General features: G+C 39.0%; 2 protein-coding genes across 2 annotated transcripts in view; one reads left to right on the forward strand and one right to left on the reverse strand.

Annotated features, from left to right (window-relative positions):
• The first annotated feature begins 60 nt into the window (after window positions 1–60).
• Window positions 61–9,478, forward strand: sv2 (synaptic vesicle glycoprotein 2). The gene is made up of 13 exons (XM_073471416.1): window positions 61–281; window positions 1,747–1,845; window positions 2,234–2,395; window positions 2,530–2,692; window positions 3,343–3,464; window positions 3,744–3,907; window positions 3,983–4,063; window positions 4,414–4,512; window positions 5,108–5,196; window positions 5,491–5,618; window positions 6,276–6,371; window positions 6,521–6,680; window positions 7,744–9,478. The coding sequence occupies exons 1-13, from the start codon at window positions 188–190 to the stop codon at window positions 7,925–7,927; spliced, it is 1,641 nt and encodes a 546-aa protein (XP_073327517.1). The 5' UTR covers window positions 61–187; the 3' UTR covers window positions 7,928–9,478.
• A 3,998-nt stretch (window positions 9,479–13,476) lies between these two features.
• ap3b2 (adaptor related protein complex 3 subunit beta 2) overlaps window positions 13,477–26,871 on the reverse strand; it is a 40,661-nt gene continuing 27,266 nt past the window's right edge. Inside the window, exons 18-28 of the mRNA XM_073472415.1 lie at window positions 23,041–23,079; window positions 22,252–22,366; window positions 21,092–21,269; window positions 20,769–20,934; window positions 20,482–20,569; window positions 20,169–20,278; window positions 19,456–19,684; window positions 19,232–19,316; window positions 18,815–18,912; window positions 14,591–14,729; window positions 13,477–13,663 (exon numbers count right to left, since the gene is read on the reverse strand). Coding sequence (XP_073328516.1) covers window positions 13,477–13,663; window positions 14,591–14,729; window positions 18,815–18,912; window positions 19,232–19,316; window positions 19,456–19,684; window positions 20,169–20,278; window positions 20,482–20,569; window positions 20,769–20,934; window positions 21,092–21,269; window positions 22,252–22,366; window positions 23,041–23,079 — 1,434 coding nt within the window. The remainder of the gene's footprint in view (window positions 13,664–14,590; window positions 14,730–18,814; window positions 18,913–19,231; window positions 19,317–19,455; window positions 19,685–20,168; window positions 20,279–20,481; window positions 20,570–20,768; window positions 20,935–21,091; window positions 21,270–22,251; window positions 22,367–23,040; window positions 23,080–26,871) is intronic.

Below are 26,871 nucleotides of genomic sequence, written 5' to 3' on the forward strand. Positions count from 1 at the left end.
TTACTTCCTGGTCCTCCTTCTTGTCAGGTTAGCTTCAGTGTTAGCTAGCCAGCGGGCTCTGCAGTCATGAGACAGATGCAGCGGCGGAGGCAGTGATATGGACCTGGAGCGGGCTGCAGCCGAGTAGTTAGCGTTGCTCTGTGACTCTGTAGCTCTGTGTCCATATTAGAGACGTCCGACTGTGGGGATGTCTCGTCACGTGCATACCGGAGACACGGAGGCGCGAGAGCCGCTTCTCACCGGCGACTACCTGGAGCAGCACGAGCCGGACTCAGATGAAGGTAGGAGCCGTGCACCTCGGACACCCTCAGACACCTGTACTTTACTCGAGTATTTCCATTTTTTTGGGCTACTTTTTTACTAAACAGACACAGTGAGCTAAAGAATACACTTCAGTAGTAATCACGTTGTTTGGATGCAGTGATGGGACGTGATTTACTTTCAGGTACTTCTACTTTATTTGAGTATTTCCAAGTTACGTTGCATCACTGTGGGTAAACAAGGTGAGGACGACTGGATGGTATCCTGTAGACTGCCATATGTCTGTTCTCGTAAACAAAAGTAACATAAAATGGAAATACTCAAGCAAAGTAGAAGTACCTCAAAATTGTATTCAAGTATAGTGCCTGAGTAAATGTACTTTGTTACTTTTCATCACTGTAGCTAAATAAGGTGAGGGTGACTGGAGTGTATTCTGTTTGTCTGTTTAGTAAACTACAAAGAAGGATAACATGGAAGTACTCAAGTAAAGTCCAAGTACCTTCAGATTGTACTACAGTACAGTAGTTGAGGAAATGCACTTACATGCCATCACTATAGCTAAATAAGGTGAGGACAACTGACGTGTGCGCTGTAGCTCGTTGTGTCTGTATAGTAAACTAAAAAGGAGCAAAAAAAGAAGGAAAGTAAAGTACAAGCCCCGCAAACCTGTACTTAAGTAAATGTAATTAGTTAAATGTAATCCCTGTAGCTAAATAAGGTGAGGACGACCAAAGGCTACTCTGCAGCTCGCTATGTGTCTGTTTATTTACCTGAAAAGTAGCCAAAAAATGGAAATACTCGAGTAATGTACAAGTACCTCAAAATTTTGCTTATGTATAGTACTTGAGTAAATGTACTTAGTTGCTAAATAAGGTGAGGAGTACTGAAGGGTATTCTTTAGCTCGTTGTTTGTTTAGTAAACTAGAAAGTAGCCAAGAACTGGAAATACTCAAGTAAAGTATATATTCATTTAGTATTTATTTAGCTAGAGTGATGGAATGTAACTAAGTACATTTACTCAAGTATCATACTTAAGTACAGTTTTAAGGTACTCATGCTTTACTTGAGTATGATCATTTTCTGCTTCTTTTTAGTTTTCTAAACAGACACAAGCCGAAGGAAAACCCTTCAGTCCTCCTCACCTTATTTAGCTACAGTGATAGGATGTAACTGGGATACATTTACTCAAATATTGTACTTAAGTATAATTTTGAGGTATGTGAACTTGAGTACTTCAATTTCCAGCTACTTTATACTTCCACTCCCCTACATTTTGGATGCAAATATTGTACTTTTTACTCAACTAAATTGATTTTTAAAATTGTGATGGTATCACTCACTGTTTTCTAAAGTTTTACAGACCAAACAATTAATCAGTCGTTGAGAAAATAAGCAGCAGATTAATTGATTAACAATTAGAGTTGCAGACCTAGACTTAATCTAGTGGTTTTCCCAGTTAATTGCGTATTTTTTGCTGCTTTTAAGGTGAAATCATTTTCGAGAGGAGGGCCTCAAACATCACACGTGATGCTGGCGTGGGTGCACAGAGAAGACTAACTTATGAGGAGGCAGTGGAGGAAGCAGGTAAGTTTTTGTTGTTGTTACTGTTGCTGTAATTTTGTTACAGTTTGGAGGATTCAGATGTGTCGCTTTAAGATGCTTGTACACAGATCATTCAACCTGTTGGCTAATAAAACTCAAAGTGGTTGCTTCAGCTAAATAATGCATCATCTGCACGCTACAAAAATAATGTTTTTTTCATATTCTATTAAAATTAAGCTTTATAGAAACATAGTGTTATAAAATAGGTGACACAATAACAGAAAAAATAGAACTTCATTATTGTGAAAGAATTCAGCCACATTCATTGTCTAAAATAGGTCAACAAAGACACACCAGGTGATTCTTGCACAGATAACGCCTCTCCCCTAACCCTTTGTCTGTTCACTGTTTGTTCTGCCTTTGCTCTCAGGGTTTGGTTTGTTCCACTGGCTGCTGTTGGTGGTGTGTGGTTGGGCCAATGCCAGCGATGCTGTCGAGATCCTGTGTGTGTCTTTTCTCCTGCCAACAGCGCGCTGCGATCTATCGTTGAGCTCCTCAGACATGGGCCTCCTGACTGCCAGTATTTTCCTCGGTGAATCACAATCATTAAAAAAAAAAATCAGCTTTTGACATTTCAGAGAAGAAGCTCAGCGAGAAACGACTGAACTTATTGTAGAAACAAACGGGTATAGTATCGTCTTGTTACAGTCATTTGCTGTTTTCTAGGAATGATGGTGGGCGGCTACGTGTGGGGATACTTAGCTGACCAGAGGGGGCGTCGCAGGGTCTTGATTGTATCCCTGACTGTCAACGGGGTGTTTGGAGGTCTGGCCAGCTTGGCTCCGTGGTTCTGGCTCTTCCTGCTGATGAGGCTCATCAGCGGTATCGGGTGAGCATATTTTTACACCTTCTGTTTACATGCAGTCATTTCGCTGACAGACACACACTGAATGAAGTACACAAAAACCAACTGGCCATAGATTTTATCCCTACAACATGCAGATCTTGCTTCATTTGGGGAAAGAAGATCACAAAAATGGTTTAAATCACTGCCAAATACCTTAAAGATACAATATGTACAAATTCTTGTTCAAAACATTCAAAAATTAACCAAAATTATCTACAGAATGTGAAAAAAAAACGTGTTGACGTTATGTCCAAGATATCTATTTATTGTGTTGCGGAGATATCCACTGAAGTTTGCAGGCTAACCGGCTAGCCCCGGCCCTGAAAACCTCTTTCTCACAGCGGTCCAAAATTCCTGTGCTATAAGCACCAACGCTCCCCTGGTAGTCCGGCTAGCTGCATGGCTAACTGAGCTAACAAGCTAATAAAAGCTACAGATACGGTTGTATAAAAAGTATACAGTTAGCAGCAGTTAGCAGATGTTCTGGTGATATGTTGCCCCTTTTTATTGGTCATATAAATTCTTACGTATTGTACCTTTTACTCATATTTTCCTCATAAGGCCCACCAGTGATTTCTTCTCCTAAGTCGTGGGCAGCTCAAGACTAAAAGCTTTTTTTTCTTCCTCTGCAGGGTCGGCGGGTCGATCCCTGTGATCTTCTCCTACTTCTCAGAGTTCATGCCCCGTCTGAGGAGAGGTGCAATGATCAGCGCTCTGGCCACCTTCTGGATGGCAGGAAACATCTTGGCTGCAGGTGGGAAGACGCATGACTCCCATTAACAAAAAAAAATAATATCAGGTTTGCAGGATAAAAAAAGTCATAAACGTCAGAAGTGCGGAAACCACTGGTTTTATGAAAATCATCAGTTACATGCATTTAGCTTGCTAAAGTTGGCATGCTAATGTGTAACTACAACTACTGAATTTCTTTGGCAGACACTATCAAAATAAGACAAAAAGCACAGAATTTAGATTTAAAAAATCACTCCATGTGTTTATTGTTGAGCAACTGTATGTGTGTTTCTGTCTGCAGGTCTGGCCTGGATGGTTATTCCAAGAACTTCGGTACATTTCTCCCTGGGCTCTCTAAACTTTCAGAGCTGGAGACTGTTTGTGATGCTCTGCTCTGTCCCCAGCCTCACCTCGGCCCTCCTCTTCAGGCTGCTCATGCCTGAAAGCCCCAAGTTCCTCATGGAGGTATTTAAAAGCCAGAATCATGCTCGTGTTTGAAGGCTGATTATTATTTTTTGAACTTCGTCTTCTCTTTGTCAGGCTGCCCGAGAGAAAGAGGCGATCCATGTCTTTAAAGTGATGTTTGAGCTGAACATGCGGGGAAAAGGAAAAGATTTTCCGGTACGATTCTTTGTCATAGTTTGGTGTACACATTTTAGATGTTTAGCTTAATTAGACATAAAACACAGTGAAGTGGTGACAATGATAGAGATATTAATGACAAATAATAAAGCAGCAAATAAAATGAACAAATTGAACCCAAGAAACGCAAGACAACCAACAAAATGCAAGGACAAGAAGGACATGAAAATGAAGAAACAGAGAAAGTGCAAAATGTGAAATCAATATGGATGTCATGAAACGTGTAAATAATTTGTATGTTGTTTGTTCAAGTTCTTCTTTCTTTCAGTCTTAAGCATAATAATCTATATCAAGTGTAACGACTCTCATGTTTCATTTTTTATTTCAAGAAATTTAGTCTGTGTACAAGCTCCAAGCCAAGAGGGAAACCGGAGGAGACCAGAAGTCGAGGTTCACGAAGAGGGAGAGTGGCCAATATTTTAAAAAAGGTAAATGTCTCAAAGCCTGACAAAGCTCTGACGGGACATCGACAGGGATGAAGCAGGAGGACAGCTGCTGGAGTTGTCTAAAAGCATACTAAATGTATTTATTCAAATTTGCTGCATATATTAGAGTGAGCTCTAAAGTGAAATTGCGTGGTTGTAAGAGGTGTTGAGTCAGGAGAAACTTCACAAATGTAAAAACTAAATTATTTAATTATAACTATTGGCAATTTATTTGTTGTCCGTGGAGAAAGTTCCCAGACTCCCTTAAAAAAGCACTCAATTTTAAGACTTGTTGCATTCAGAGAAACTTTATAGACTTTGTGAAAGGCTGTCTACTGCAAATTCTTAACATCTCGGCCGTCTTGTGAATTCAGCAAACATTATACATGACGATATTATTTAATTTGTGTAAAAAAACATTGTGTCCATTTGACATAAAGCACCTGAAAGTCTTTAAAGTGGCAGTTATTGTGTCATAGTTTAGCATATTCCCACATTAATTTATATATTTTTTAATTACGAGTTATCCCTGTATTATTGCTAATTAAAATGTCCTTTTTTATGGAATTGTATTTTATTTCTTTGGTTTTGCTCGCAGGGCTTGGCGCCAGTTAAACAGATGTTTAAAGGTCCACTCAGATCCAGAAGCATCGTTCTGCTCGTCATCTTCTACTGCATCTCCTTCGGGTGAGAAATCCAATGTGAAGGCCCACATACAGATTTTATACTGTAATTGTGTGTAAGTTCAGTGCTGTGACACCGCTGATGTCTGCAGGAGGCAGTGAGAGATAACTTTTATCTTCAACAACCAGAAATCCTGCTCCTTAACTGAAAATAACTGCTGGAAAAAGTTTTGATCCCTAGCAGCTTGTCTGTTTATACCAAACTAATGCACACTCTTGTATGTACATACAATGTACATACAATGTTTTAATGTGTGTTTGTGTGTGTGCGCGCATGTGCGTGTGTGTGTGTGTGTAGTTACTACGGGCTGTGGATGTGGTTTCCGGAGCTGTTTGAGAGAATGGAGAGCGGCGGCTCGCCCTGTGCCAACGTGTCCCTGCCGTCTTCACTCCACAACCAAAGCTGCTACCCGGTCAAGACAGCGGGTGTGTCTCTGTGACAAAAAATAATTAATTTTTCAGATTTTTTTTTTTCACTGCTGTCAGATTTTTTTTTCTTCTTTTGCCTCCAGTCAGTAAACACAGAACTAAACTAGAGCCACAAATGTATAACTCATCCACAGAAGATGTTTGAAAATCAAGTTGAATTAAAGAATCATTACCATGTACCTGAGTGCAATTATATTCCCTTGTAAAAATATAAAATTACACATAATGATACTGTATATGTGCAATATTGTTTGAAGTATTAATAACAGCTGGAGGAGTTTTAAAATTTTCCTTTAACGACACCTTGCAGCAAACTGATAACAAATAGCAGCAGTGTTCAAGAGACACACTTCCATTTAAATAATACAAATGAACTGCAGAGACTCATCTGGTCAACAGATAAGAATACAATTCAGATTTTATGAAGAATAGAGTTTCCAATAATTGATTGATAATAATTCAAATTGAGCTCTTCTTTCTTTTTCCTTATAATTACATCATTCTATTTAAGACCTGTAAAATGCAGCATTACTGATTGTGTCCAACCGAACTGCATGATGGGATAGGCTCCAGCCCCCGACGACCCAGTACAGAAGAAGACTTTTTATCTTACTGTCCTCACTCAGCTCTCCTGTTTGTGTCCCTCATTGACAGTGTATATGGAGGGCTTCATCATTGCTGCGTCAAACTTACCGGGAAACATCTTCTCCATTCTGATGATTGACAGCACAGGAGGAAAAGCTCTACTGTGTGAGTCAGATGAATTACTTCCCGCTGTTAATGTCTGTTTTCTCATGTCCAGTAAGCCCTTCGCTGCCAAGAAGTGTGGATCTATAAAACAAGCCACTTTCACACCTTAAATCTTCAAATGATGTCTCACCTCTTTGTTGTGTCTCCAGCCGGCAGCCTGCTGGTGTCCAGTCTGAGCGTCTTCCTCATCTACATGATCCAGACCAAAGTCCAGAGTTTGATCGTGACGTGTGTCTTCAGCGGCGTGTCGGTGATCACCTGGAACGCCCTCGACGTGGTGGGAACGGAGCTCTACCCAACACAGCTACGGTATATTTTTAAAACTCTGCTCAAGTTCAGCAAAATCTATTAAACTGACTGTAGAATGGTGATTAGATTTCTCTGTTAATTTGGATGTTTGATCACTTAGATACTTAAAATGACATAAAAATAAACAAAAATACAGAACAAAAGGGGTCCTGCAATAAATCTGTGCGATGAGAAAGGAAAAAACTAATGATATTGTTTCACAATTTTTATTTTCCTTTCTCATTTTTGCCTTTTTAGTCCTGGATACTTTTACCTCATCAGACCACCAGAAACCCCTCAATTAGTAAACTTACAGCTCATGTTTTGAGCAGGTTGTAAACTGTGATTAGGTGTCAAACAAGCCAAAAAGCCAAAAAAAAGTTTGGATCCACTGTCAAGATTGAGAGAGTCAGTTAATATCCTTGTTTTTGGTACTTACAGCAGAGTGTCTGCAGGTCCTTAAAGTGTCTTAAAATTAATTTAAGCTTTGTTTTAGATTTTGTTGAGTTGTGGACGTTATCCCAAATTTTCCAACAATGTTCAACCCCAGAAAAATCCTAATTTTCATTTGGTCGCGTGTTGCTGTAACTTCCAGGAGAGTGAGGAGGAAAGTCAGCGAACACGACTTCACATAACACGGTTAAAACTTAAATACTTTACCTCGTCCCTGCATAATTCTGCCTGAGTCACGTTAAATAGATTTTCATCAGTAGTTATTGTTTTAAAGTGAAGATGCCAACTCCCATGATCTCACACTACTGATGTCTTCTGTTTTTGATTTGATTGAGAGACCCCTAGTGGCAGAAAGTAAATATTGTTCATTTAAAAGTCATAAAATAGTTTTAAATTTGAACTTGTGAGGTCTTAATTACCAGAAACATCTTTTAAATTCATCTTTTTTTAATTTGTACTTGTACTGTTTTAATTTTATACTTCTTAACTTTACACTTACCTGTGATGCTTGAATAAGAAAAAGAGGTTTTGGCTAAAAATCTGTCTTAAATTTGGTTGTTAAAACTCAGAGTGTGAGGTTATGTCCTGTTTCTGCTGCTCACATGTCCTGCTGCTTCTTGTCTTCTTTCAGGTCCTCTGCCCTCGGTTTCTTCACAGGCGTGGGCCGAGTTGCAGCGATCACGGGTAACGTCATCTTCGGAAAGTTGGTGGACACAAACTGCGCCGTGCCGGTCCTGCTGGTGTCGGCTCTGCTGCTGACCGGGGGGCTGGTGGCTCTTCTGCTTCCACAAACCAAACAGACGGAGCTCACCTGAGGGCTCAGACTCTACATCACTTTATGTTAGATTCATAAATTATTAGCAAACATCCTCTTAATGTCTTTATGGAAGCAGACTGGAGGATCGCTGCCTTTATATCTCCTGTTTCTGCTCCATGAGGATGTTTGAATCCTGTGCCTTCTGTCGTCTCTCTGTGCCTTTTTATGGTGCCTCGTGTTAAATGCCAACAATATAGAAAATATGTCAGAGGACAGATGGCTCTCTGCACCTTCCAAGAATTGTTATTCAGGAAAGTGAGCGTGAAGGAAAAGAAATGCAGTTGTACCAGTGTGTACATTGTGAGCTTGTGAGTAAAATATCCTTCAGAACCGTCAAGGACGCCTTTTAAAAAGTTTATCTCTAAACTAAACAAAAATCTTTTCTGCTCAGTCAAAAAAGTAGAACAAGATGTTGAGTTTCTGGAGGATAATCAGTGATTTGAGTAGAGGCTGATGTGGAGCCTCATTAACAAAAGCGTCCTTGTTTCTGTCACCTTGAACACAGAGGGATCACGAAGGATGTGTCAGGCTTTTTATTTTGCATTTCTTTGACTAAAGAAAACACTACATTCCACATCTTTCCTACAGGATCTGTTTACTTTGTAGTTTACTATGTAAAAGCCTTCATAATATATTAGCAAATGCCTGTATATAAAAAAAGGAAAATCGTAAGTGTCCTTTTCTGCATGTGTACATCTATGCAAGTGTGAAAATGTCAATCTGGTATCGGGGCTGCAACCATTGTTTTTATTATCGATGAAGCTGTTGGTTATTTTTTCCTGATTAGTTGATTAATCATTTACCAAATTAAAAGTGACCTCTTCTTATTGCTTCTCATGTCCAACCAACAGTCCAAAAAAAGACTCTAGTTATCATAAAGCAAAATCCTCACATAAATCAAAACATGTAAGTTTAGGAGAGCCTCCTGGACTCAGATTGAGTAGAGATGCTCATTGGATAGAGATTCATGTGAATTAGATGTGAAAATCAGAAGAAAAACTCAAAGGCACACTCTTTCAGACTATTAAATTGCATTTTTTGTCACAACGTGGTTATGTTAGACCTAAAAACAAACTCTGAAATGCGTAAGAGTTTGTTTTTAAGGTCTAACATGACTGTTAGACGTGACCATAAAGGTATTTAAATCATTTAATGAGAGTGCCTTTGAGTTTTTTTACTTTTATTTTTGTGATTTTTAAGCAAATCCCTACATTTAAGAAGCTTTAACCTGCAAATTGACATTTTTTTAATTGGAAAAATTACTCAATTATCAAAAATATTTAGCAACTTTTTGATCAGCTAATTGATTAATAAACTAATTGTTGCAGCTCTGTCCTGTACCCATCCTTCTTTTTCCTAGACTGCGCAAGTTCAGTTCATTCCTTCGGAAGACCAAAGATTTCAAATTTCAGATGACAATCACTACAATCCAGAACAAGTACAGATGAACTTCACATCTGTGAGTCTATAAAACTTTATGTTTACACACAGGTTTCAAAACACCTTGTGACCACATTTCTTTTTAAATAAACACTACTTTTGAATGTCAGCTGTGTGTGTTTTGGTGTTGTATCATATCAGGTTTGACGGCAGACCAGAGAGAGAAGTCTTTAATAAAAGTACAACACTTAAAATAAAGAGAAACGTGAAAAAGTCCTGCCCTCAGAATCTTAAATGGTGTGAGTATTATTAGCAAATTGTACTGGAAGTGCCAAGAGGAACAGAACACGTGTATAAAAGTAAGTTATCCCCTGTGGCAGATAAGAGAGCCCTGCACTATAACTTACAAGCCTTTCTGTTTTGTTCATGTAAGTTCTGAATCTGAATACTAAGCTGTCAGATAAATGTAGTAAAACGTACAATAATTCCCTCTGAAATGTCTGAAGTTGAAGGGAAATGCTCAAGTAGAGTAGTTCCTCAAAACTGTAGCAGAAAATGAGGATGTCCCCTGAAATATTTTCATTTTTCGAGGCATTCAGGAAATTGTCTTCTATATTTTACAACAGTCGGCTGTTTACGTTCCCCTTTTCCATCATTACTCCAACTGCCAGTTGTTTGAGCTCTTTGTGGTCATTTTTCCTCCAGTACCAGTGGTTTGTCATTGTTTTTCAGGCCACAAGACAGATAACAGATAAAATTGTGTCTGTAATTTTTATTTGTATTATAAATAAACTTGTAATACTTAGCTGCTTGCTGAATGCTAGATGAGAAGCTAACATAAGGACGGGGTTATCTTAGCTTAAAACATCTAACCGGACTTTGTCCAAACGTAACAAGACAAAACAATTTATTATTTTTATAGACAGCTACTTTTGTACAGAAACAAGCTAGCTGTTTATCTGTTTATGATCTTTATGTTAAGCTAATGGCAGCCTTAACGCAAAAACAGTAAAACAGCTCGCCTGGTGTTGAGTGTTCCTTCAGTACCAGTGGTTTGTCATTGTTTGTGAAGTCACGAGACAGAAGACACGTGAAAATGTATCTGTAATTTTTATTTGTATAATAAATAAACTTGTAATACTTCAGGATCACATTTCACAAACACACACAGAGTATGATAAACCATACTTTGGATATTTGAAAGCAAAACAAATTGCCAGACATGACTTATGAGTCGGAGAGTAATTTTATCCAGCTGTGTCATTCTCAGTAGATGTTTACATTAAAAGTAGAATTTCTCACTCTTTACATTCTTCATCATGACTCTGCTGCATGAATGGACATTTCAGGTGTGAGTGGTTCAAAAGTAAACAAAGCAAAAAGGCCAAAATAAAACCGTCCACTGCCGCTGCTGCTCGGGTTTCTACGATGATGGCTGAAGTTTGACTATACTCCTTTGGTAAAACACAGCTGTTACATTTTCCAACAGTATAGAAACAATAAATAAATAAGCTGATAATGTGTCAAAGATAAGAAGCCACAGGACACATGAGGGTTCATAACAAAAGAGAAACAACAAGACCTCTGACGTGAAATCAAAATATAATTAAAGGCATGAAAACAGAGCTGCCTGACAAATGAGATCAAGACAACACTCGATTTGAAAATGTTTGACATGATCAGAAGCACTATTTCAATTATAAGTAAGTATATAAGTACTCTTTAAGAAAGAAAATACACTACAATTTCCAGCTCAAACTAATTTAAACATCCATTAAAAGTTGTTTTAGGGGCAAGGTTTCAATTATTAATTTGGAGCAGCTAAAACCAATAGTCGATTGATGGAAAATAGTCAGTAGCTATTTTGATAATCGGTTAGTTTTTTGAAATAACTTGAAAAAAATCTCTGGTTCCAGCCTCTGAAGTGTAAATATTTGCTGGTTATATTAATCTTCTATGGCATTATACTGAAACTCTTGGGTTTTGGAGAAGAAACATATTTTCTGACACATTAAGATGTGCATTGAGTAGTGCATTTGTGGATTATTCAATAATGAAAATAATCGTTATTTGAGTTTGGTGACTAACGTTCAGTAGATTTGCCAAAAACATTTGCATCGGAGACTCGGGTGCGTTCACATTTGTTTGAATATTAATTAATGTTCATCGTCCCTTTTTCAAATAAAAAATAAATTAAAGTTAACAGTCGTCAAAGACATGAATTCTGGTTATAATGTGCTTCGTGAGGATTTCAAGTCAAGCATCATTTTGAGTCATTTTGAAAACAGGTGATGTTCGCCAGGTCAATCAATATTCAGCGTCATCTCACACACACACACTCACACTCAGACACACCACACCTTACTTACGTATAGCAGGACTGTATTACATGTTGCAATACATACAATAACATTTATACATCTTCAGGTTTTTTTTAATAAATGCCCCACATACTGTAATGAACATGTGCACTATGAGAGCTAGCCAAATGCTAAAATCGCAGAATTTGAGATGGATATCCGTCTTTATTCCCGGGAATGTTAAGTTATTGATTAACAACATTTATTGTGCCAAGATGATTCAGTTATAGGTAGTTGTTGTCTCAGTTGAGCCTTCATGCTACATTCAAGTAATGACAGATGTCAAATAAGTGGATGAGGATTAATTTTGAATGTGTTTTTAGCAACTATTACTTCTATAATCTACATCTTAACATAGTCGAAGAGCTAATAACTAATAAGATAAAAATTAAAATTGTTTACTCGGCCGCCTTATTTCTAAGGTTTATGGGTGAAACTTGATCACTTCTTAATTTATTTTCTCTGAATAGCATCAGAGAAAGACGCCCTTATGTTTTGACGTAAAAATTCTCAACACAAGGTTCACTAACTTTGTGTCTTTAAAATGTTAAACCATATCTGATGGCCTTCCTCTGCAGATGGAGTGTGAATGACGTCATGTGGTCATATTTTGAGGGTGGATATCATTGAATGGATCATTACATTGGATCTGAATAACTTTGACCTCTTCCCAATCGATGCTTTGACTAGTGTTCTGTTTCCACCTGCTGCTACATAATAAATGACCCAGACTTCTCAGGTCTTAATATTATCATTTTAATTCTCCTGTTTTATCTAACTTATTTGTGACTGCTATTTTATTTCACTTTCACTATATATCTTTCTTTTGAACCTTGTTTTTAACGCACAGTACTTTCTGCCGCTAGAGTCTCTCAATTCAACAATGAAAACAAAAGATGTAGTTTAAAGACGTTGTGAAGTAGCGTGGGATGATGGGAGCTTCTGTCTTCATTGTTAAACGACCCTGACTGCCGATGAAAATCTATCCGACATGATTCAAGCAGAAATGTTCACAGACGAGGAAATGTTTTAAAGTTTTATTCTTGTTACGTTTAGTCACATGTGCTGACTTCCTTCCTCACTCTCTGACGTATCATCCGATGATTCCCTGGACGTTGTAGCAACGGGGAACTAAATTAAACGCACTGTTACCTCGAGTGAAGTTGAGGAGTCTGAACATTGGTGGAAACATTCTGGATAAAGTAACTACACAATACAATAATATATATTACAAAGGTCTAGTTGTTTTTGGACATTTTGATTCAGAAATGTTTCATATTCTATCTTGAGAGTATTTTGAACTCTTATGTTATTTTGCATATTGAATTGCATTGTTGTTGGAGTTTGGTAACTCCACGTGTTGAGGAAGGCCAGAAGCTTGAAAACATTAATTAAGTGGACCTTGTGCAAAGAAAGCTCTTTTTTTTAGTTGATCACAAATTGGAATTGGAATCCAATTAATCAAACTGTCTCCTCAAGAAAGGAAACTTTGTTGCAAATTAAGTAGATTTGGACAATGATGTTATAAACTTTAGAAGGAAGAGAATGACTTTATATCAGGTTCAGCATCAGTCATGTCTGATTGTCAAAAATATCATGTACAGCTGTTGCATTCAGTGGATACAGGAGTACTTTCTAAACGTGGAAGGCTTTTGAACCAAACAACAAACTGGAATTAAACATTCTGGGAACTTCCTCGCTGCTTACAGGAGAACGGAGGAGATGCTACACGTGTGATGAGTCTCGGACGATATGTGAGAAGTGCGTCGGTGTGTGAGGGGGCAGGGGCGACAAAGTCGAGCACACGTCACTGCGTCAGAGCCAGGAGGATGTCCTTCACCAGCATTGTGCCGATCACCATTTTCTCACAGTTGACTGTCAGCTGGGCGGCTCCTTCCTCTTTGGTCGCCACAGTGACCAACACCAAGCTGCTGCTGCTCACCGTCCTGCCTGCGAACCTGTAGACAGGATGATCAGGAGGAGGAACAGGAGGACTGAGGTCAAGGCAGCAAAGATCGGAAATAAAGACGAAGCAGCAGAAATAAAAGAGGGATGCACGTGTGTCAGTCAGCAGGTTTTTGGTTTCAAATAAAAAAAACATGAAGAACAGTCTGACAGGTTTACAGTGACACAAAATAATCACCTACGCACGGTGCTGTAAAGAAACGTGCATTAAGCCTTTCTAAACAGCGTTTATGTGTGATCTGTTGAATCTTCTCTAGTTTAGATAAAACATGAATTGATTTAAATATTTGACCATGGCTGGCCTAATAATGGCCCTGAAAATAAACTGAAATGGATAAATGACTAAAATATCTTTGCAATTACTTATCTAACAGTAACATTTTGATTATGTTAAAATATTTCTTATCATTTGGTAAAATGTTCAAATCAAATACATAAGTAAATATCTTCAAGTAATCTAAATTTGCTCGATTGTGATGGTTTTTGCCAAAATGAAAAACAAACAAACATTTTTTTATTGGCATATGTACGTATCTAAATGTTGACTTTTGTTGGGGAGGAGCACGTTGTGATCGTATGTTTTCTTGGTCATCTTGGACATTTTCGTCAACAGGTGTCTCCATTTGGTTGTGACCACGATGAAAAATATGTCCTGGACTTGGTCGTGTTATCCCTGAAAAAATCTTTTACCCTTCTATCTTGACTACTGTGTTTATATTTTGTCAGTTAAACCAAACTAAAAGCTAAAAATTGTGCCCTCGAGTTACTGACATTTGATGTTATCTGGTCAAATGGGGTCGCTATTATTGCATTTCAAAATTATACCACTGGCCAAAAAAAACATAGAAAGATGATTTTATCAGCATTCAGACGCTTTCTGGATCATAATTCACAGTTCAGATAAACACCAAAGCAGCAGATTTGGGGCTGCTGATATTCATTTTAATCCCTCTCACCTGCACTCTTTATCTGAACCGCAGGGCACTCTGCTAAGGTTGGCGGCGGTGGTCACCCTCTGGACGATGGTGTGTTCGTTCCGGCACTTCACGTCCAGAGTTAGCTTCTCTGTGATCTCATTCATACCCATCAGCTGACCTGTGGAGGAGTCAGCAGAGCACTGGTCAAACTGGAGAACTCGAAGAACAACTGCTGCTTATTTTCTCTATCTGAGTAGCAAAAAATGCAAAGCAGTTATTGATAATACAACGATACAGAACAGGGTGCTGCTTGTACAGTATCAGTGTGCTGTTTTATCATTATCTAACAGCTACAGACACATACAGTATTATATACAGATACTGTATATATGGCTTACACATCTCCTACAGTCCTCGAGGACATACAATGCACCAATAATTCCAAAATGCTACTGAAACCTAAAGAGGAATACACTGATGCTTCCCACTGAGCACAGTAGAGGACAGACGCAGTTCTCTTGGTCAATTCGAAGAGATAAAGAAGAAAATTTATGCGCCGAGCCCAGTTTAATGCCTCATGAGTTTTCAGTGTGGTTTGAAAGTACAACATGTTCATTCTTTAAGAATTAACACTCATATTTGAAAGTGGGTGCTTCCTGCTGAGCATTGATTTTGGAGATTTTGCAGGTCAAAAGACATCAAGAACCTGACTAAGGTTTGTCACGTCTTAATTACAAACACAATCTTGAGTCACTTAAACTCCAGCCAGCTCCTAGTTACACTTTGTTTTGTCTGCTCTGTTTTTCCCATAGGCTGTATAAAGCAAAGTAGACATAGCTGCCGTGATGTAACCTATGGTTTGTGGATTACAGTTTTGAGGCCTCAAGTTTGGGATTTTACCCCATCATCATCGTTGGTTTTTTGGAGCCAGGAGAAACCTTATTTGGACAAAAGGGTGGAGCTGGGGAGGAGTCAGGGCTGGATCTGAAAACACTAAGCATACCCACATATCTACCCTACCCACCTAGCTTCCCTAATTCAAGATACACTTTAAAGTTAAGTGTTAAAGTAATGTTAGTAGCTATGCCTCAGTCCTTATTGGAAGGTCCCAGTGGTTGCGACTTGTCAATCACAAGGTAGCCGCCCCCGAAAGTGTATCATGCTTTATCTTCTATTTTACTCTAAATGGGACCATGATTTACTAAACAAATATCAGGCTCTATTGAAGAAGACTTGAGTACTAGCAACTGACACCATAAACTCATTAGGAAACTGTTTACTGAGGTAATAAGTCATGTGAGAAGTAGGGTAATTTTCTCATAAGCTTATTATAAACCTATTTATAGAACCCAATTTCATGAATCATGAATTTGTTTCAAGGGGTTTTACAGTTTGTGTAGGATAAAACACTATCGTTGATTCGGATAAGGAAAAATTCCCTGCAAATACCCTGCAACGGGAAGAAAATTACGTGAATATTGATGGTTATGAGTAGCCAAAGCTTTCTTTTAAGTAGTCCTGAGCCAAAAAGGCTGGAAAACACAGGACTTAACAAACAATGAATCAAAAAATAATCAGCAAATTCATCCCTGATGTAAATAATTGTGTAGTGAAATACTTTATAGACCAATGCATCTAAAAAAACCTTCTGTCTTTTGACCTGCGAATCACAAAAAAGCTCACCAGGTTTGAATGTACAACAAACCATCAGACAAACAAATGCGCTGTGTCAACACCTCATATTCCCATCAGTGGTTATCAGCAGTTTAGTGCACATGATTGAGTGCTGCTCTGATGCCTCATGTTATTAATTTTGTGCACATGGTGCTTGAAGAGTGAATCAGGATCAGTGGATGAGCATTTCCAGTCATTCCTGTTGCAGCAGAATGTGAGCGGCCTTTATAAGATGCAGGTTAGTACAGGTGAGTCTGTCTGCAGCTACAGACCTGGAGGTGCAGTTAAGTGTTGATTACCAAGGCAGGAGGGGAGGAGGGGGAGTCAGCAGGAGGCGTTAGAGGAGGGCAGAGGAGGAGGGGAGTGGGAGGGGGGTCTGTGTGAGGTTGAGGTTGGCTATGAGGCAGGTGGGCACACAGATGGCTGGGAGAAACAAATCTATCAAAGCCAACTTACCTAGATTGTGTAATAGCTTCTCTATTGGGGGACAGTACGGAGAGGGAGGAACCGTGGATATGACACATGTTTAAAGAGTCACTACGCTCAGTGTTAGTCAGGATGGGAAATGAACACCACACAACAGAAACATGCTGCTAACTGTTGTCTGTAGCTGCTCTACCAAACACTGGCTGGATGGTGGTGTATTTGAAGTGACTAGTACAGTTAGTAAACACTGAAGGGTCTGTCACAATACCCACATTCAAGTCCACACTCATGCATCGCTCAGTAGTAAACAGGCAGGTCCCACGTCCAAAATATACCTACACACAGTACACTTAACCAGCACTTGATGGGCACATTTCCAATTCACCAGTGGTGGAAGAAGTACTCCAGTCATTTACTTAAAGGGTAACTCCACCAATTTTACACATTAAAGTGTGTTTAAAGGTCTTGGGGAGCACTACTGCATACATGAAAAAAGTAGAGTAAAGCCTTTTGTAGCTACCGAGGAAGCTGCATGTAATCTGATACCAGTGATGTCACTCAGTGGTTAAGTTGCATTGCAGCACACTTTCATGTAAAAAAATTGGTGGAGTTACCCTTTAAATATAAGTACAAAAATATAAGCATTGAATTATACGTCAAGTACAGAAAGTACTCACTTTAAATTATTGATGAATTAACGCGTAACGTAACACAAGTGTGGGTATTGAGACGAACCCTTTGTTTACTGCACGGATGAAACTATTGTGCAGCAAACATTTAAAAGGCAATGAAGGCTCCCATTGAAATAAAAAAATATCATGCAAAATTGTGATTATTCATGTGACTACATACTCTAGCTGTAATTACCAAACAATGATAAAAGAAGAAGAACAAATCAAACACTAAATGTTACTATAATTACAAACACACTTTGAAAAATTGACTGTATCAGTGATGTAACCTGTCTAATCACATATAACGGACATAAAATGTGTCCAAAGCTCATACTTCAGGGACAAAATCTCAAAATAAATGCTGATGATGAGAAAAGACGAAAGTCATGTTGCTTCTGTTGTCTCCTACTAAAATGTAATGATAAAGATGTTTTCTCCTCAATTAACCTTATTACAGTCCTTTTATCAGTGGGCCTAGTTTATAGTCAGTTACTGAATGTGTACATCAGACTCTCTCTGGAGAGACTTTTGAACCTGACCAAAGTCAGAGTTACCTAAAAAAACCTCGATACTCCAATACCTGTTCAGGATTGCAAAATGTTATAAGTTCAGAACCCTAGCACATGACAGCAGATGGACATCTAACTAAATCTACACCTGGACAATATTCCAGATAGACTCAGGATTAATATCTCTTAAAAATACTTTTGCTGCTAGCAAGAAAGCTAACACAAAGAAATGACCCCCCAACAAAGGACAACAAAATAAACTGTGTGGAGATATTGATGTCGTAGTTTGAGTTTGTGGTTTTGTTATTTCCTGTTTTATTTTGAAGTTCTATCCTCATGCGTCTTGTTTCACTTTCCATTTCCTTCCTTTGTCCGTGTTTGTGATTGTCTGCCCCTCCCTGATGTGCTTCACCTGTTTCCAATTATCCCTTCCTCCCTTGTGTATATAGCATGTGTGCTTCCTGCTCTCTTTGTCAGTTCGTCTGTTTAATTTCCCTGAGTCTGCTGTTCGTGTACCTGTGTCTCCCTTTCCCATCTTCCACGGTTCTGGTACTTTGCTTTTTGGTTTGTCCTTTGTTTTTGCTTTTGTTCTTGGATTTCTTGAGTTTTGCTGTCCTCCTTTTGTTTCTTCTATTTTTGGATTTTGGATTTTATAGATTTGGAGTTTTCAGCTTTTTGTTTTTAAAGCTTGCTTTTCGTTTAGTTCTGCCTGTGTGTCCTGTGCATTTGGGTCCCCTTTGTTGGTTGCTATGTTCCCAATATAGATATGTAACACTCTTTTTTTCTGGAAATATTCTGTAAATGACAAGAAAGTAGCCAAATAATAATAGGAAAAAAAATGATAGAAGTCAAAAGGAAATATGTGAAATCAATTGTTTATCCACACTTTCCTATTTTGATAGACTTGTTTTGATGCAATGGCAGTAAAGTTATGGTGTTTACATATTCTATAATCCTCAAAATAATTATTTATTGCTCACCTTGCTCCTTTTTAAACTCGTTCTCAGTCAGGAAGACAGGCCTCATCAGCTCTCCAACCGGCGGCTGAATCGACACGAAGAATTTCCTGGTGTGAGTGCTGAAAATGAGAAAGACAAAACAGATTCAGGAATCATAATTATTTTTCTAGGAGGACAGAGGAATTTCTGAAATTATATTAATATTGTTTTATTTGTTTCCTTTGTGCTGTACACAGGACATAAAACTGAGTACGATCAACTATCACGACTGGCCTGCAGACACATGCGGAGCTAACAAGCCCAACACTATGAGTGTAATTTCAAAACTCAGCACATAAATGAGAAATAGTTCATTACAGCCTCAGTTCTGTTTCCACTCAGTGCTTCTTTGAGAGGACTGCAGGGTGTTCAAACTCTTAAACAGAGAATCCATCTCACCACAGTTGGAAGTTTGCTGCTTGTGTTGAGTCACAGAAATCGATGCCCATCACAGCTGTGGCCGTCTCACCTGCAGGCAGCAGCTCTATCGACACACGACAACAGAAACACGCAGTCAGGCAGCAACTCACTGATCTGAGATTAAACATGTGGTCACACTGGAAAAATAACAAAATAAGCTACAGTTTCAATGAAAAGTTTAGTCCCAGAAGCCCATCACTCACCAATCTCAGCAAACTCTTTGACCCTCATCCCAGACTGCAGTTTCACGTCCTCTATGTGCAGGTTCTTGGTGTCGGAGGTGGCGTTGTTGGTGAACTGCATCTGCACCGCCACCATGTTGGCATCGGGGCTGAACGGCTGTCGGCTGAAGCAGTACTCCACCGACAGACCCTCCCCTGTGATCCGGTGCAGCAGCTCATAGTTCTTTAGTGCACTGGAGGGAGCAATGGTCTGTAAGCAGAGGACAAGATGAAGTGTCATTGATACTAAAACCCAATTATCCAGAGAGGGCTGATATCAGTTAGCATGAAAGCTACATTTTCTGATCTGCTGTCAGCTTCTAATAACGTGTTCAAGTCAGTTTCATGGTGGAGAACTATCTGGTCAGTCCAGGTGAGATGAGGATCTCATTCTGTTGAGTTTTGACTCTAATAACTGGCATTCTTCATTTTTTTCTAGCTGTCAGTTCAGAGAGGACACTCATGTCAAAATTTGCATTTTAGTTTGGCAGTGTTACCTCTTTTCCACCAACATGGACCAGGCTCCATGTGTACTTTGATCTTTAGTATTTTTAGTGTGGCACTGAGGATGCAGAAGTCAAGATTTTTTTTTTTTTTTCCTTAGTTTATTAGAATTAGAAATGAATTGTTCTTAACGGGTCGTCTAATAAAGTGAATATACTAAACAGGAAGATGAGAAACGTGTGAATACTTACTGCCGGAGAGAGAACAGTGTCAGACAGAGACAGTCCCTCCAGGTCGGTCACAAGGCTGCTTGACAGGAAGGTGTTGACGGGAGTGACTTGAGGAGATGGAGCAGGTTCGACTGAGAAGAGAGATGTGAGGTGTGAGTGTGATTCAGCCGTGACTCTATTCATCTATCTGTTATATTATCTCCCATGGGAACAAAGTTTGAGTTTTGACTTTTAGAAATAATCACGTGGTTTGCAAACGTCCTTGCATGCTGACTTTGCTTTAGTTTTATATTCTCTTTCAGAGCAGAGAGCTCACAGAGATGAAAATACTCACAATCGTCGAGGTCGAGCAGAGACATTTCTTTCTTCTCTTTCTTGGTCTCCTTCTTGACAGGCTTAGAAGGAGGTTTAGATTCAGCTGCCTGGAGGGAGATGAAAGAAGTCTTAGATGAATAGGTGAAGATTTTTATGTTTCTGTGTGCAGGTGGGACATGCTAAATACAGGAATGTTGGGTTCATATGTCAGTGATAAGAATACGGGTTTAGACTTTGTTTTAATGTAGATATGTTCCTGATTTTACTTAAATGTAACATTTTAGGGGCGAGATACATTATCATTACCTTTTTTTTCTTTTTGACCTCTGCCTCCGACTCAGACTCTTCAGACTCTGATTGACTGCTCTCAGACTCACTCTCCTCGTCCTCATCAGATTCAGACTCTGAGTCGCTCTTACGTTGTTTACTCTTCCTCTCGTGCTTCCTCTCTTCTTCTTCACTGCTCTGCTCACTGGAAAGGAAAGCAAAGTTAAGAGGTCTCATTAGGATCCTACTGTCATTATTATAAGTGTCGAGATTGCTGTATAAAAAAACTCCCTATCAAACCATACTGGATCTGAGATCACCAGCAATTCCGCTTTCAGAACAACGTGTGCAGTGTGTACTACCTTTCGCTTTCTTGCACCGGCTTCTTTAATTCTTTCTTTTTCTTCTTCTTTTCCTTTTCTTCCTCCTCCTCCTCCTCTTCCTCCGACTCAGAGCCTTCCTCACTCTCTTCGCTCTCTGATCCCGACCCGCTCTCCTCGCTGGCGCTGCCGCTTTCCGAGCCGCTGGCAGAGTCTGACTCTGAAGGGGGAAAGGATCAGAGGGTGAGAAGCTCCCTTAATTTACACAGAAAACTGAGATGAAAGTCTGCATTGCAAGTTATAGTATACACCATATATCAGGTGACATGTACATACACACTGTTCAGAAGCACTTCCACAGACAACACAAGAGCTTCACATGAACCATGAGACAACTATGTTTTCAACGATTCATAAGACTCAAATTCACTGGAATACAAGTGTCAAATCTTTAGTAACCTCTTCTCCTTGACATTCACAAATGAAGATGATCACATTTTTATTCTCCCTTGTGTTATTAATGCCCCAGACACACTGTTTTTCCAGGGGCAAACAAGTTAAAATAAAACAAGAGTGAGCAGCACCACTGACAGTTGCAGATTTTCTGTCTCTCAGATCGTACCTGAGGCACAAACAAAAAAGGACTAAAGACAGAGATTAGAGACAAGATGTTGTACTACAGCTGTACAACGATGGTGCATCGTTCCGCAATATCTGGATTTTGGTATTAATAGTCTTTTTAATCTTTACAAAAACTAGACAACTTGTCAGATGTACACTGACATCCAGGATTTTGCTTTGTCCTTTATAATCTCTCATTTTAGTAATGAAAACTACATTTTCACTGGATACTGAATGGAAGATTATGGAAAGACTATCCCCAAAGAAATCTTAATTTTCCCAATTAGGGACAGTATTATACTATCTATTACTATTTCACTCACACAAACATAATACTAAAGTACTCAATTAGTACTGCACTCCAGTAGATAATACTAATAGCATTGTATACAGTTGTACTATAAAGACCTTAAAATGAGTGTCTACTTGACAGTGGTGGAAAGTAACTAGTGTGATTTTGAGTTACTTGGGTTTTATGATACTTTTTACCGCCACTTCCACTTTTAAATACACACACAGTTCTGAGGTGGACAGTGCTCGTTGACTGTAAAAGAACACAGCCAGCAGCCAGCTAAAGTTACCACTGTCAGCTGACTCCGTCGGCCCAGACTCGCCCTCTGAGTCAGAGTAGAATGGCTTTTCCACTTTCTTCTCCTTCCTCTTCTCTCGGCTGCTGCATTTGGTCCATTCGGGCACCTGGCAGACAAAGAGGAGTTCAAACAGTGAGCCGTCAGCCTTGTTTCAGTGACAAACCCCCGCAGACAGAAGCAGAGACGAAGGCAGATTACAGTAGCATGGCCATGAATGCCTCTGCCTGGGCGTGATGCAGCCAAATGAAGCCAGCCGTCAGATCTGCTTTTAGATCTGACAGTCAGAGAACAAATTCAGTACACGCACTAATGCTTTGTCTTCCTTATTTTTTGTTGCACAGATAGATGTTAGCACCAGGTGATGCCTTCATGACCAGTTGCAGAAATGGCTTTCTTTTAATATAGGGAGCAGTTCCATTAAGAGAAGTGATGTCTTTGAGGACGGTGACTATCCTCCCACACTTTGTGTCTTGCCCTTTCTGTGACCAAACTCATTAACCAACGCCATCAGCTAATGAGTGTGGACATCTCTAAACCCCATTCAAACCCCACGAGGCTGCTAATGCATCTGGACATGTGAGAGGACCTCACATCCTGCTAAAAGAATCACTTCTTTAATGGTAGAGACCAAGAAAGAGGGTGCTGTGTTTCAGGTAGCTTTGGCTGAGCTTAGCACAGGAGAGCGACTACGTTAGGCAGGGTGTCAAAAAGCACTCGGGTTTTGCCGCTATATGGGTTTGAGGCTCAAGGAGGTGGGCTATTTGCCGCTAACTGACTCACACTCGTTAATGTTGTGACTCTTTCAAGCAGCGTAAAAACCTGGCAGATGTAGAAAAGAAAAAAGATTGGGATGGAGGTGAGAACAGGAAGGAAAAGTTTAAGAAAAAAGTCAGGAAAATAAGAGAAACAGGCACAGGAAGGTTTCTGGGTCTAAAAAAAGAAGACGTGTGAGAACAGTTTTTGATATCACAGAGACAACAAATACTTTTTTTTAACCACAATATCTGGCAGTTAGGTAGCTGGTAATTGTTGTTTTTCTCTGATAAAAGCAAAACACTCCAATATAACTTAATTATACTTGATACTTAATATATGCTGCAATAAAGAAATAAAAAAGTCAACATTAACATTCACCACTTACTAATACATCAAGCAAATACATGCCAATTTAAAATCTACCAAAAAACTTCATCAGTGGTAAAGCAGGATGTTGTACGAGCATGGATGAACATGAACTAGATGAAGAGTGGAACAGCAGAGGGAAATCAAATCACTCAGTATCACACAACAACATTTGTGACACATTCACAAGTTGTGTCACAAATTTCATGTGAGACCAGCCAGGTGCAGAAAAAGAAACAGTGGCCCACTAACAACTAACTAACCACGTCCCCTCAAGGTCCACTTACTCCTAATCATCTGATCCTTCTGGGGCTTTCGGATGTTTTATCCGAAGCACTTTATTTCAGTTAAAGAAAGAAAATACAATAAAAACTATAAACTATAAAGTGAAAAGTTATAATTTTGAGATAAAAGTGGAAATTATGAGCTCCAAAAGTCAACAGTTAACTCATAATTTTGACTTTTTAACTCATAATTATGACTTCTGTACCTCAAGATTGTGACTTTTTGTCGAATAATTTAATATAACTTTTTATCGAATAACCTTTCAGTATCAGATCAGTGTGCTAGGTAACTGAACAGAATTGTAAAATAAAAACAGGATGGCACGGCGCAGTTCTTTTGGTACCATCCACAACTTCTGATAATGAGAATGCAAAAACAACCATTCTAATGTGTAACGAACTGAACAGAACTGGATTGCTTGGTGGAAACGAGGCTTTTGTGTTTTGTCCAAGGAAACTCCAACAGGTGGATTAAATCCCCCCCATCATTCACAGATGAAGTCTGTTAAATTGTCATGAAACTGTACACTTACTTCTTGTCCTTGTTGGCTTAAAAGTAAGTGTAAATAAGGTGGTTGTGTAGTTTTCAAGGTCAAGAATGAACTGTCAATCTCAACTTTTAAACCAACATGGAAGAGAAATATTGATAGGTGCTCAGAATAATGGAGTAATCATTTAATCTAATGGAAGTCTGAACATCTACAGTTCCTTCACCTGCTGATAAAGAGTTATGATTGAAAGCTTCAGGACAGGCAAGCAAGTGGACTTTGAGTAGAGGAAATGCTTTTTCCCGGATGAAGAATGAGCTGTCAAGCTCAGCTCTCTAATCCTTTCGACCTGAGTCAGCTTGGTCTGAAGATTTAGCATCAACTTTTATCCTTCATCTTCATTTCTACATATTTAAAGGAGGATAAACTATTATCTATTTCCATTTGGGACACAGACGGCTGTCACATTTATCCTCCGTAAATCTACACTGATTCTGGGATTCAGCACTGAGGAGTCAAATCTCATTAATCTTATCTCATCGACTTGACCATCATCACCAGACACCAGACATCAGACTATAGGAGGAAAGAGAGCAGTCATCAAAACAAACACCACTGCACTCCCAAACTGAGGGGGGGGGGGGCACCTCTCGCCAGTCTCCGAGCAAGCCGATCCGCCCCTCGCTGGTGTCTATGACTTCCTCTATCTGTGGAGATGATAATGTGCAGAGGGAGAGCCTGTCAGGGAGGTCGGGACTTCAGAGGATCCACTGATCCTCGCAGCTTCCACAGCCACAACATGAGTGGATGTGATGGGAAACTCGGTTTGATCATGACCATGAGACATTTCTGAGCAACTGAGCTGCTACTTTGATGTGTTTTTGGGTTACTTTTCCTTTTTAACGTCAAATCATGCACATTATACATCATTGCAGACCATTTTTCAAAGCATACTATAGGTTTTTAGATATTTTGAATGGATGTTATTTATGCTATTAGTTATGAAATAGTACAATTATTTTTTCAAACAACACACAGTGATATTGGGATTATCACTGTTTAGGCTTGGTCTCTTCTTTTTTCTTTTTATCAGTAGGTTTAGTCAAGTTTGAATTTGTGCTATTATCACTTAAAGTGGCAGAAACTGGATGTTTTTAATAAATCTACCATTTTCTTTTAGTTATTTTAAGGTTCTCTGGTTGCGTGCTAAGGAGTTTTCACTCTCAAATTACCAAAAAATGTGATTTTGTTAGCTCAACTAATCCATAATCTTTCCACGTACACCTTGCAAATGCAGAATTGTTTAGGCTTAGTCTCTTTTTTCCTTTATATCAGTGGGTTTAGTCAAGTTTGAGTTTGTGCTATTATTGAGTAGTGTCCTCTTCCTAGAAAACAAAATGTTGGGTGGAGAGCCCTGGCATTAAAATGGTTAAATCCCCACAAAAGGAAAGATAACAGCTGCTTGCTTGTTAACGTTCATGCTGTTAGCGAACAGGTTAGAGATAGAGTAATTTGCCAATTTCAGTGTGCAGGTTGCTAGCTTGCAGGTTGTGCTTGTTGTTTCATGTAGCAATGGGGATTTTAAAAACAGTGAAGATAGCGTAAGGAAGCAGGGAAAAGGCACCCAATGACTACGAGTTAGGGTGTCTAATCAGGTATAGAAAGGGTTTGTCTTGATCTGTCAGTTATCAGTTTCCTGACCTTTAAATGATGTCACATGCTAATGTCATCTGATCCCCGCCAGACCACAATTAGAATAGTAAAATCGGGGCATGGCATTGCAAACCTAGTTGTGGTTATGAGGTATGTTGTTGGAAAATCAATCACTCTGATAACAAAATAAAAGCAAGAAATCGTTCACTGTGATGGATTAGCTATCTTTCAACTCCTTGTAATGGAAACAAACATCTGCCTGGAGGGTTGGGAATTGAATTAAAGGTGAATTAAATGCTTTGGAAAGCAGCCGACAGTAATGTGACTTATGTGCTTATTTAAACTGGTCTGGTCTTTTACAAGCCTGTCTCTCGTGAACCAAAAGTCAAATCGAAATAACATTCAATGCACCTGTGGCCTCATCTTGAAATCTGCATCACAAGTTAATGACACATTAACATTGGGTATGGAACAATGGGCTGTGAGTAATAAAATAAACACTATAATAACAATATGACGACAAAATCAAGGCTTGAGGTCACTCCTGAAATTTAAAATCAAGCAGTTTTATGAGTCTTGATTTTGACGAGAAGTGATGCACTCAAGTATTGATTTCATGTCGTCATTTATATCACATTGTTGGGTATGAACCGATGGCACATGGAGTGAATGGGATGGAGAAGAAGAGGAGGGAATTAGGTGAGTTGGGAAGATGAAGATTGCACCTCTTAATTCTTCTTAAAGCACTCAGATCAAATTAAAGTTTGTTCAGCTACAATCCAGTAGAGTAAAACTTGTTTTTCTAATTGAAAATTTGGGAATAATTCTGTTGAAATTAAATAGATTGACTACAGATGCATAATATTAACTATTGGCTGCATCTGTATGTGGTATTATTGTAAATGCTGACCTCTTAAAACTCCTGTTTAGGTCAACATTTAACAGAGACAGCAGGAGATGAGGTTAACTGCTGTTGATGCTGATTTGTGGTCAAGACTTAGCTGTAGCTCCCTTCTGTATCACATGTGCTATTGGCTCAGACATTGGTGAGAAATCACCTGGAT

The sequence above is a fragment of the Pagrus major genome, chromosome 8 (genome assembly GCF_040436345.1).
Source record: "Pagrus major chromosome 8, Pma_NU_1.0".
NCBI classification, from domain to species: Eukaryota; Metazoa; Chordata; class Actinopteri; order Spariformes; family Sparidae; genus Pagrus; species Pagrus major.